The 13,180-nt window shown below is 41.5% G+C and overlaps 1 protein-coding gene across 1 annotated transcript; it reads left to right on the top strand.

The window, feature by feature from the left end:
* Positions 1–3,388: 3,388 nt before the first annotated feature.
* Positions 3,389–4,849, top strand: LOC147898455 (uncharacterized). Its single transcript, XM_087379172.1, has one exon. The coding sequence runs from the start codon at positions 3,389–3,391 to the stop codon at positions 4,847–4,849; it is 1,461 nt and encodes a 486-aa protein (XP_087235298.1).
* The last annotated feature ends 8,331 nt before the right edge of the window (positions 4,850–13,180 follow it).

Genomic DNA, 13,180 nt, shown 5'->3' on the forward strand with positions numbered 1-13,180 from the left:
CAAGCTGTTCCATGAGGTCCTTGACCTTTGTCAAATATGCATCCATTGACTCACCTTCATTCATATTCACTTCTTGTAATTGCCTTCTCAAATATGCAACACGAGCTTCATTGCGAATCTGATATAGAGAACCAATTTATCCCAAGCATCCTTTGTTGTCTAGCAAGAACGGATGTGTGGAATAATGATTCTCTTGCATGATAAAGCAATGCATGATTGTGCGTTTGCATCTCTTGCATCCCATCTAGACTGTTCTTGAGTTGGAAGAGTAGCAGCAAGAGTGCTAGAGGAAGAGGCATCAGGAGGAGTACCACTTGCAGAAGGACCAGCAGTAGAAACAACCACTGTAGCATTGGCTGGGCCCTAGAAACAATATTCCACAAATGCTTTGCAACAAGAATATGTTTCATGAGATAAGACCACATTGGATAGTTGGTGCCATCCAACTTATCTTCACGAAGAACTCCAAATAAATCTTGATTGTTCCCAGCCATAGTAACTGTGATAACCTGTAAAAGATGTGAAAACCCAAAAGCCTCAAGGCTATCACTGCAAAAGCTTACTGTCCCAAAAATGATAGCAAATATCTGCAAATTTCAGACCCGAATCAAAGGGCAAATGCAGATCTGACCCAAATGTGATTGTGACAGGCAATGTTCACTGCAAAAAACAACAAATTTAGCAAAAGCCCCAAATTTATTGAGGGCAAATAGGCCAAAGAGAGGGCAAATTTAGAAAAGCCCCAAATTTTGCTGAAATTTTTGCAAATGTGACCCAATGTATGCAAATCTGATGCAAAAACAGCAAATTTGGCAAAAGCCCCAAATTTATTTAGGGCAAATAGGCCAAAAAGAGGGCAAATGTGGGAAAGCCCCAAATTTTGCTGAAATTTCGCAAATGTGACTCAATGTCTTGTAAATTTGACTCTATCCTGTAAAAAAGGCTCAATGTCCTGCAATTAAGCTGTACAGACAGCTCAAGTACAATGTATAGCTGTACTGTCAGCTTAAGTATTGCTGTACGACTGTACGGACGTACAGTGTACCATTAAAGGTACGCAGATCTGCGTAGGATTTGTACTGCAAGTACGGGAGATTTGTACAAACAGTACGATGAACGAGTAGCACAAGTACGGATCGCATGTACAAGTGAAGGTACGATGACGTAGATTTACGATGACAGAGTACGGAGCATGTGCGGAAGGTATTGCGCAATGTACGTTACATGTACGGAAGGTACGTTGCAGAGTACGATTGATACCACTGAAGGTACGACGGATCTATCATTGCATCCTACGTACGGCGAATTGCAGGTACGGATACCTTGTACGATGATGGTACTATTGTACGACGGATCTTAGTACAACGATGCAATGCGCAGGTATAGCTTCGTGCAGTACGGACGCAGGCACTAAAGGTACACCTCGAACAGGCTGGGAATGGATCGACCATCAGGGCAAAAAACTCTCAATGAGCAATGGAGGACTTGGGGCTGAGGAGAGCTGAAAAGCTACAACAAAACCTGCTCTGATACCACTGTAGATGCGAAACGAAGAGAGAGAGAGTGTAGGTACAGGATGAAGTCGATGTAGAAGTCACGTCAAATAGATAGATAAGGTTGCAAAATACAAGTACAAAGTACTTGTATCTAGGCCTAGGACTAAGTGTCCCAAGTGTCACATAGGACTAAGTGTCCTATGTGGCATAGAAGGCACTAACACTATAAGTACCTACACTTATGCCTACAAGGCACATACCATGGCCTATAGGGCATCACTAGAACTACCAAAAGATGGCCTACAAGTGAGACAGGTTATGGTCTCAGTATTCAGGAGGTTGCTATCCTTCTGAGGTTACTTCCCATATGGTTCCTTATGGACAGGGATGCTTTGTAGTGGGAGCTGCATGGTCTTGATGATGTTTGTCAGATACTTGGTTGTTTCAGTATGGAGAGAGGGAAGTTACAGAGTACTCCATTGCCTGTATTGGCTCCATACTTGAAACACAACAAGTTTGATGATCACATAAATTGAGCAGCAAGTTATGGTTGATATGGCAGCCATAGTACTTCATGCATCTATGATTGTGTTGAGACTTGGTTCTCACATGTTTGCCATTGGGGCTACACTTCCAGTTCTTACTTCCATTGCAGTGGGAGTTGGTAGCATGATTATGGCAGATTTTGGCAGTAGGGAAGCAGTTGTGGACATCAGGTCCTTATGCTTCCAAGAGCAGCATGCAGGTGATGCAGGTTGGGTAGACCAGCAGAGGTCTATTGTAGGGCATGTGCTTATGGTCATAGGTGGTACAGAGACATTTTCTTTGCACAGTGACAGTTCGGGTGCTATGGACTTAGCACAGGAGCACGTGGTGGTGAGAGTTCACTCTCCCAGTGAGATCTGGCATGAGATCTTGGTTGACAGGCATCTACAGCTTGTCATTTTCTAGCCTGTAAACTTGATGTCTGCTAGTAGCTTATCCTCTATGCACTTTGCACATTGTAAAGTGTCGATGGGCATAGGATGACGGTCTAGTCATCTTGTTTTTCAGCCTATGGCTGATTGTATTATATGTGTACTATACTCCGTTTTAAGTGGGAGGTTCTTGGAGTAACACGGCGGCGACGCGGCGTGCATGTGCAAGTGATAGCCTTGCTCTTCGATTACCTGCAAATCCAAGCCCACGAGCCTCGGCCCTCGACTAGGCCATCCCTTGCGCACAACTATCAACAACTAGCCATGCAGGGTCTAGGGGCTTTTTGACGACACTTGCAGGCTGCGCCGCTAGCTAGCTGCTATCTCCAAGCGCCTTGGCCCCTACGCAAGGCTCAAGTGCCCTGGCCCCTGCGCCGCTAACTTGCAAGGCTCAAGCGCCTTGGCCCCTACGCAATACGTGCACACTGCAAGCTAGCAAGCAAGTACCACGGTCCACGAGCAGCAATCGATATCTACTCCAACGCCTTTGAACGACGAACAGGAGCGCCCAAGTGCATCGTGGACGCAGGTTCGTTAGCTATACATCCATGACGATAGCAGGCTGTAGCCCCTTTTGTTCGTTGCATTGAAGCGAGGCAAGTAGATTGCTGCATGCATGATGCTGCTAATTGCCAGCTAGCTAGCTATTAGCTAGCTGCTGTGAGCAATGAGCATTGGAAGCAGTTGGCTGGTCATGTTCATTAGTATATACTATACGTAATACGTATTACTAACTACTACATTCACGATTCACAATACAAAATTTATTGTAATTTGTCTTGCAAGCTTGAAGCAACAAATAATCAAAGGGATTATTGGTTGTCTCATAGGTCAAAGACTCGCAGTGTCAGAGGGCTACAGAGTAACCTGTAACCAGTTCTAACTTCCAAGGACTTAGGATAGTATAGCTTAGAGATGGGGCAAGCAAAGGACATTGTTTGGGAGCAAGTGCATGTGGAGCAACAGTATGGTGCTTCGGGTTCGAAACAATGGAAGTGTAAGCATTGTGGTGGCTCATTTTGTGGTAGTGCACCTCGTGTAAGGGCACATCTTCTTGGTATCACTGGAAAGGGTGTCAATCCATGTGTAGGAGAAGTTCCAGATGATGTAATTCTTTCCTTGGGAGGCACACCAAGTGGCCTGTCAAAGAGGGCACGAGTTGAGGCCTCATCAACACTAGTACATCCTGGATCTCCTCCCAGGAGTCCCGTTCTATTTGTGACATATGGACCCCCTCCTCCACTTTCACCACCTACACAAGGGGCTTCTTTTTCTATTGGTAGTGCTTCCACTAGACGGGCATCAGTGCGAGTTGTGAAGCCTCCAAGGTTTCCAAATTCAACCAGGTTACCACCCAGGCCAGGGACTTTACGAGCCAGTTGGGTCTCAACTTTGCTTGCATCTGCTCGTCGGGCAACTCGTAAGCTCTTTTATGAGTGTGACCTTTCCTTTAACCTTGCTCGTACTCCAGCTTTTCAGGAGTTCGTTCAAGCAGTGGCCGAGGTTGGCCCTTCATTTAGGGCTCCATCTTCAGAGACTTTACGCACTCGGGAGCTGAAAGCAGAGGTCTTGCAAGTTGAGAAGGAGCTGCAGCCTTTTAAGGCATCATGGGCTAGATACGGGTGCTCCATTTTGTGTGATGGGTGGTCAGATACCAGGAGGCGCCTGCTCATTAACATTCTTGTATCATCTTGCGTGGGTACTATGTTTTTGATCTCCATAGATGCATCAAATGAATCTCATACAGGTGAGTACATTTACAGCCACATTAAGAAGGCAGTAGAGGATGTGGGGCCTCAGAATGTAGTACAGGTGGTTACATATAATGCAAGTAACTATCAGCGCATGGGTGCGCTACTTGAGAGTGACTATCCGCATATCTTTTGGACTCCCTGTGCTGCACACAGTTTGGATCTTCTTATAGAGGACATTGGGAAGCTTCCTTGGATTTCCTCAGTGGTTGACAAGGCACGGAGCATGGTGACTTTCTTGACAAGGAAGCATAGAGCCCTTGCAATTTTTCGACAACATAGCTCCCATGAGATTCTGAAGCCCTCAAAGACCCACTTTGCCTATCTCTTTGTAGTCTTGTCATGCTTGGTAAAGGTGAAGCCTAACTTAAGGCACATGGTAGTCAGTGAGGAATGGTTGAGCTGGGATAAGTCCAGCAAACCAAAGGCACGTGCCTTTGAGGACATTGTGTTTGATGGTGATTTTTGGCATGCAGCTGAGGAGATTGTGGGGATTAAGCAGCCCCTTTTCAGTACCCTTCGACTTGTTGATAGAGAAGGATGCACAATTGGACTCGTGTATGAGTTCATTGAGAAGGTTGGAGAGGCATTGAAAGGGTGCACATGGCTTGATGCAACAAGGTAAATGCAAATCAGGAATCTTGACTTTTCAATTCACTGTTGGCTGCAATTAATTTTCTTATTTGCAGCTTTAAGGAATTGCATGTATGATGTTACATTTGTATTTAGAATCTAGAATCTAGATTCTAGGTTTGCAGCAACCTAAATATATTTCATTTGCACCCTACAGAGAGCCAGAGATTATGGCCTTGTGGGAAAAAATATGGACATGGTTCCACAGGCCTATTCATGCAGTAGCACACATTTTGCATCCTCTATGGAGGAGGGAGGACCAATCGGATGATGCTGAGTTGACTGCAGGGTGGACAGGTTTCCTTGAACGTGCATATCAAGATGCAATATTGCAAGATGCTTTGGAGGACCAACTCCTCTCATTTAGGAACTCCTTTGGGGAGTTTGGATCAGCTCGTGCATGTCTCCGTGATGGTCAGTTGAGGCCTGTTACTGGTGGGAGAAGTATGGTCAGGGCACGCCGGAGTTGAAGCGCATTGCCCTCCGAGTCCTTTCACAAGATTGCTCATCTAGCCCCTGTGAAAGGAGTGTGTTCTCACTTATACACACTAAAAAAAGGAATAGACTAGGCACTGGACAACTTGACAGGTAATTCATAATTTTGTGTGTGAGCACTTCGGCCTCGGCATATCTATTTTCTTTTATATGCACTTAGCACACAGCTCATTATTAGCATTTGAATTATAGTTATGCTATAACCTACATGTCTTTACTATTAATTCATTTAGTGTATGGTAGGCTTGTATATGTCCATGCCAATCTATGACTTATTTGACGAATGAAGACCATTGAAGGTCCACAGGAGGTAGATCCTGATAAGATACGTGTGCAAGTCCCTGAGGATGAAATGCTTCATCCTATGCATGAGGATGATGATGCATATGCATTCATTGCTAAGGAGCGGGCATCGTTGGCACGTGCCACATGATCTCAGGCAGGCAGACGAGCAGGGAGAATAGAACCAACTTTAATAGCAGCCGCTCCAGAAGCACAAGAGACCTCATCATCAGAAGAGGATTCATCCACTTCTGCAGATTTTGATAGTGATGATGGGGAGGAGGAGGAGGGGGCTGAGGGCCAGGGAGAAGATGCTCAAGCACCTACAGATCTTGATTCTTGCTGATTAACTTGCTACTTTCTTTCAGATTTCAGTAGAGTTTGAAATTTAGTTTTGTTTGAAATTTAAAGTTGATGACTCTTGAGTTATGTAATCTAGGTTCTAGTCTATAGACTAACAGACTATTTACAAGAGTGAAACTGAGAACTTGATTTATGTCCAGACTCCATGGTTGTGATTCCTGAACTTGTGAAAATTGAAATATGATAAAGTTTAAGGCTTGAGCTTGTAAATTGTAATCTGAAATCTGATTTTTTGCGACCTATCTAGATTCTAGTATCTACTCAACTGAAATCTAATTTCTAAAATTTAAAGGCTTAATTGAGCTTTGTAATCTACACTCTATTCTAATTTCTAGCATTGGCCATTATAGGCTTGTTGATAAAGTATTAAAGTTGAAGGCTTGATTGAGCTTTCTAATCTGGAGTCTATAATCTATTCTACCATTGGCCATTATAGGCTTTCTGTCAAGTCTTGACTCTTTTTCTATGTTTTTAGCTAGTTTTACATAGTTTTGGCATGCCAAATGTATGCATGCATAAAATTTATATTTTTTGTATCCGAAAAATACAATTTGGTTTTTTGAAACTTCACCTATTATTTTGAAACGTTTCAAAACCTTTCACGTTTCAACGTTCTGAAATGTTTCATTGAACTATGGGTAAGGAGCTCAAGAAAGAAAATCAAGTTTGCGGTGTCTTGGTAAGAGGATGAGTGTTGCTTTCCTTTTTCGAGTTTGAGAGTAAATTTTTGCAGGCAGCACAGTCGAAAAGTGTAAGAGTGCACTGTCTCGGATTGGGATGTCCTTCGTAGTATTTTTTTTTTGATTCGAGGTCATTTTGGGATCCGTTTTGGTGGCGAAAGTTTTTCGCAGGTTATAAGAAAAGTGTCCTGTTTTTGCTGTGCGATCACTATTTTGCAGGTCGATAAAAATTTATCGTAAAAATTACATCGTTTGCTTGTGTGCAGAGATATTGGGAGTGACGAATCATTCTTATTGCTTATTGATGCAAAATCGTCATTAGGAAGTGACTGTGTGGTCAAATACCACTTTCATCAGTTTTGCAGATTTGTCCTTGTGAGGTAGAAGTTGTGTTCTTTTGCAGTGACATAATATTTTTGCAGTGTTATGTAATGGCGTCTGATGCTCTTTCACAGATTGTCACTGAAAAGCTTGACAAGAATAACTTTCAAGCATAGAAGTTTATATGACGAATTTTCTTATGGAAAAAGGTTATTGGGAGTTTGTTACTAGAACTGAAGAAGAACCAGTTCTTCCTAATGTTCTCAATCAATAGAAAATGCATGCATTTAAAGGCTGGCATGAGAGCGAGAAAAGTTATATACTAGCTGTCTATCAGTATTTTAGATTCTATGATTGTGCATATTCAGGATGCAAGCACGTCGAAGAAGGCATGAAATACTTTGACAAAAATTTATAGCACAAATACACAAGCGAAAAAAATGTAGCTCAAGCAAGAGTTGTATAATGTGCAGAGAGAATATGAGCATCAATGGCTATCACATAAAAGTGAAGAAGATTGCAGATGTACTTGTTTCCATTGGGTCGGCAGTGGAAGATAATTTAGTTTTTGTGACTTTGAATGGTCTAGGGAAGGATTATGCACAGTTTCGGACATCTATTGCCGTCCATGAGAATTTTTTTGATTTTGAGGAGTTGATTGCTCTTCTAATTTCTGAAGAGCAGAGAAATGGTGGTGCATCTTCTTCAAGAAGAACTTCAAAAGAAACTATCTTCTACTTAAATGCTGGAAGAGGTATAGAGGCAGAGGTAAAGGAGGCCGATCTGGAGGTCATGGCAGAAATCAAAATATGCAGCAAATTCAAGAAAACCAATCCTATGGAGGAGGACGTGGTAACTTTAGAGGCAAGGGAGCCAAAGAGGTCGTGGTGGATGGTAGAGGTCAAAATGCAAACAGCAATGTTGAATGCTATTACTGTGATAAAATGGGTTAGGATTTCATTTTTTGAGCAAAAAATCTGGAGTGATGAGTAGCATGCCAGAGAATATGGCTAAAAACATTGTTCTTGGACCTGAATGTAGTACATCACGTCACTAGTATTATTCTTAGAAATATGTATATTTATTATTTAATTATTCAATGTGAGGGAATCTTTCATCGCAATATGTTTAAGACATGTACCAAACCCATCAATATTGCAAGATAACCAAAAAAATTAAAAAATCAGTATTAAAAATGTCAGGGAATCTTTCATTGTTATATATCAAAGTGAGCTATATTATAAAATGATAAAATTGTCAAAAATTACATTATGTAGACAATAATTCAATTGCATCATTTATGTAGTGGCAATTTGAGGTGCACCCAATAGTAATAAAATGGCAGTGCAAAACTGCTATGAAAGACTCATGCAAACATTTCATGACCACAAACAGTATACAAAAAGACAATGTAGTGAGCAGCACCTTAGCACAAAATTGTTTTTATATATAGAACACATCAATAGGTACTTATGTGCACATTACGGGATTCTTGAAAGTGCATTGTCAAGCTTTTGTTTTGTCGTTGAAGCTTGGTGGACTTCTTTGTGATTTTTTGCATCGAGAACCAAGTACTACAATAGTATGTAGTAAATGTGCTTGCAAGGAATGTAACGATCCAATCTTCCAAACCTAAATAGGAAGTCTTTGCAAGTGCAAGATGGAAAAATAGATATGGTCAATGTATATTGAAGCCCCCTCATGCGAGACCCAGTTGTACCAACAATAAACTCCACATGCTCCTTAGGCTCTACCTCATTTACATGAAGCATCTCACATTTCATAGCTCTTGCTGAATCCATTCTTGCTTACATATCTTTAGTTATTTTTCTTCTAAAGAAAACTCTCTGGCCCTCCCAAAATTTGGTCTCGCTTGAGTCTCCAAACATTTTAAAAAACCCTCCCCAGATCTCCTTGATGCTTTTGGAAGTGGTTCTTCTAAGAAAAGTCCTCGTCCTATAAGAGTCTGCAACTCTCTCAAAGTGATATTAGTTCCTTCAACAACCTTCCATTTTGTTGGTGTTGGTTCTTGCAATGCCTCAATTGCTGTTGTTGGATTCCAAGAGTGGTCCACGCTATCCCAATAGAATCAGATCATTTGTGACTATACAACTGTCAGTGTTCCAATCCTCTCAAAAAATGAAGGTGCAGCGACTCCCAAAGCTCCTCTTCTGTCCTTTGAGTCAATTAACTTGTTATACTTTCCCCCCCTCCCTTCTAGGTAGATACCCTTGGTAGTGGACTTGACTCCCTACGTGCGTATGTCAAATCGCCCACTTTGTCTGATGTATTTTCATCTCTGTCACACCCTATTTACAACCATAGAATTGTTATTGTCAATTACAACTGAATCTGAATGTCTTGTTCTGGGCATTGGTTTTGATACTTAGGTTTGTAGGAGTCATCTTTATGGATTTCAGAGCTCATGGACTTTGGTCTTTTTTTTCGCACTGTTCTAATATCTCCAAGGTCAATCCCACCTTCCTGTGCCACTCCAAGTTTTATAGCCACATCATTTGTAAGGTTAATGAAATTTCTTTTCAAAAAGGACTGTTTACTCCACACATACTCTTTTCTTCTCAGTGTTTGCACTGTTGGACCTTCATCAATATGTCGTTGGGATCAGTGTGATCAAGGGCTTGATCTATGGTGCATGTGTGCATCTGGGGGAGTCACATGTGTGTATGTGTGTTATAGAGGCACATCTAGTGCTATGATGTGTCTAGTGTGTGACCTAAGTGATGATGTAAGCCAAAGGTCCCCACATGGGAGGTTTCTTTGATTTAGGCTAGTCCCACTAATGTAGGGGTTGATTGCCACTGATGTAGGGAAGGTGTCTTTGATCTAGGCCACCTTCTCCCCATTTCTATAAGAGAGAGTCACCTCTCTCACAATCTATAGAGAACAACATTTTTTGTTACATCTTGTGCTCTCACTCCTCTTCCAAGATGCATCTATTCTATCCCACGTGTTTCTATATTTGATATCAGAGCTTTAGGTTCTAGATCTATCTTAGCCTAGCATTAGATGCTCCCTAGTAGGAATTCTTAGACTTTTACCATCTTCACCATTTCTTCCCCCAATTTGTGAGAGCTTGTTCTCCATTGTCATTTCACCATTCTCCAAGTCCTTTGTGCTATAGAACAATCTCTGTAGGGCACACCTTCAGCTCGAAGCTTGTTGTAAAATTGTGTCTCCATCGCCTGTGCCAACAAGAAAACAGTCCGCCGATGTATTGCATAATTTCGCCTTTGTGGTCACTCATTTCCAAATTCCTATGAGTATGAGTTGGGCGACACTACAAGCAAGCTGCTGATGAAGTTTGAGCTCGTTTGGTTAGGCATTTGAGGAGAAACAGACAAAAGACCAGTCGATTTTGCTAAGCTTCTATATGGCGACCTGGCGCAACATTGTGCCTCTTCTTGTTGGTAGCCCTGGTCTGGTATACTAGTGTTATTTCTGCATAAAAATCCCCTTGAATAGAGCTACGAGCTATGCGAATTGTGGCCTCCAATCTACCTTGGTCTCTGCTGACAGAATTCTTCATATTTTGGTCAAAGGGTGTTGAGCAATCACCATAAGTTTGGGGCTTCTATTATTTACTTTACTGCAAACTTTCGTTGTTTTGATTGTACTTGAGTAGTAGAACTCAGTCATGGAGCTCATGAGTGTCCTTATACTTTGCATTTAGAATGATGACTATGTGATTCTATTTGACCATGATTGATGAGTACTTGAATTGTAAACATGACTAAGCCCGAGTAAGTAGAGAAGTTTGATGGAACTAGTTTCCATACTTGGCAAACAAAAGCTAGGTTTGTGCTTATGAAGAAGGGGATATGGAATGCTATGAATGGAAAGGAAAAGAAGTCTACAAAAGAAGAAGCTAATTGGTTGATCAAAGACAAGAAGGCTCTTGCTATCATTGCTTTGGGATTAAGTGACTCATACATTCACTACATTTATGGCTTTGAAACTTCACATGAAGCTTGGGATCATCTTCACACAGTATTTGGAGCACAAGGGAAATGCTTCAAATATATCTTGCTTATTAAGTTTCTTTGGCTACAATTGGAAAAGGGAATGTGTTATTCCATGAAGAAGAACAAATCCAAAGAGAATGAAGCATTTCTTGTGAAGAAGGGCTACTTTAACAACAAAGCAAATTTGGTTGAAGGAAGAACTCCATCAGCAAATGAAGAATCAAACTTGGTAGTAGAAGATAAAGACTTTGCTTTTTGAGCACTTTGTCTTTTGAATTTTTGTTTATCATCACTTGGTCAAATTTTGAGGTTCTTTGTCTGGAGTAGTACTTAAAAAAGAATGTCATATGTTTTGTCTTTTGTAAATCACCTCTGGTCACCATATGATGTAGGCCATGTGATGTGTGTTTGATTCCATGGTACCTCTTGCAGACATGAGAAACTAGGTCCACACAAATACCTATGATTAATCCTTGTACATGCAAGAGAGAGAACCATTTGGGGGGGTCTATTCCATTTTTGTAAACCTTGACTCTTGGGAATCCTTGCTAGCATGAGATCCTAGCCAGAGATTTATCTTTGATCACCATGAGATGGCATGAGAAACTATGAGACTAGATGTATTCTTGACATTGCAAGAGGCAAACCCTTGAGGGGGGGTATGTTGGGATAAGTGTGATCAAGGGCTTGCTCTATGGTGCATGTGTGCATCTAGGGTAGTCACATGCGTGTGTTGTAGAGGTACATCTAGTGCTATGATGTGTCTAGTGTGTGACCTAAGTAATGATGTAAGCCAAAGGTCTCCACATAGTAGGTTCCTTTGATTTAGGCTAGTCCCACTGATGTAGGGATTGATTGCCACTGATGTAGGGAAGGTGCCTTTGATCTAGGCCACCTTCTCCCCATTTCTATAAGAGAGAGTCACCTCTCTCACAATCTATAGAGAACAACATTTTTGGTTACATCTTGTGCTCTCACTCCTCTTCCAAGATGCATCTATTCTATCCCACGTGTTTCTACATATGTTTGCCTCTCATGTAGGATACTTGTTTACTACTTTGCAAGATTGCTACAGTCATGTCTGTGATGCATGCATCATACAATGACACATACTTCATGCCAGTGTTTGTGCTCAACCAACTACCATGGGTTGATTCAGACAGGTCAGTCCTAGGAATAAGGTAACGTTCTTCAGCCTCCATCTCCTACACAAGAATACGAAATTAACTTTGGTAAGAAGGAAGCAGTGATGCAAACTTGGAATGGATCAACAATGTAAAATTTTCAAATCACTCACTTTCAAAATGTATTCCCCTCAGTGGTAAACTCTTGAGTGCCACCATATAAGCCATGTCTAAATAAAGTGGATGTTGCCTTTGTTTGCATGATCATTTTCAAGCCATCAACATAATGATTTGAATGCATGCATGGAAGACTCCTTGGTTGGAGAATTATTCCATTGTCTATATCTCATCTTGAACTCCTCTTGGTCATGAGGTGGGATGCATCTTGTTGCATGCTTATGAATATTATCCTCCTAATGGCACAAACGAGTGCGCTCCTTTCCCAGCATCACGTTCTCTGGGCCCCCATTAAAGGCAATCCTAATAGCCCTCCAATGTGCTTGACCTTCATCCCCCACCATGAAACCATGAAACTCTACTTTATGAAAACCCTCTTTCTCCATGACTCGGTTCAACAATTCTCAAAATATTACTTGACTCTCTCTGTCCTCACCTTTGAAGTCCCCAATGGCTAATGTTTGGAGTTCTTGAAGATGAGGTTGTAAACATGGCAAGCAATGGCTGACCAACCTTGAATCCTCTGCACATGATCAAAGCAAACCCAACATACCCAAGCTCTCCATTGGGTCGCATCTTGTTGATTAGGTCCACACCAGAACTAGGCCCCTTTGTTGACATCTTGAAAATGTGGCATCTATTGAAGGATGAAAAAGATAACTATCCCGGGAAAACAATACTCTGGATGTAATCATATCTACTCCTTGCTTTCAATTCCAAAATACTGTCAAGGCTTTGTTCACCTCCACTCTTTTGTTCCTCCACATCCTTCTTCCATCTAGACACCCTACACACAGGCACAAAAGAGAACTGATTAAACTCAAAGGTAAGAATTGTGCATTCAATAAGAAGAGTAATGAAAAATTACTATACACCTCACCTCTTATTGTCAAGCAAA

This window comes from Dipteris shenzhenensis, chromosome 9, assembly GCF_047967505.1.
Source record: "Dipteris shenzhenensis isolate YYH24624 ecotype China chromosome 9, Dip_SZ_1.0, whole genome shotgun sequence".
Taxonomy (NCBI): domain Eukaryota; kingdom Viridiplantae; phylum Streptophyta; class Polypodiopsida; order Gleicheniales; family Dipteridaceae; genus Dipteris; species Dipteris shenzhenensis.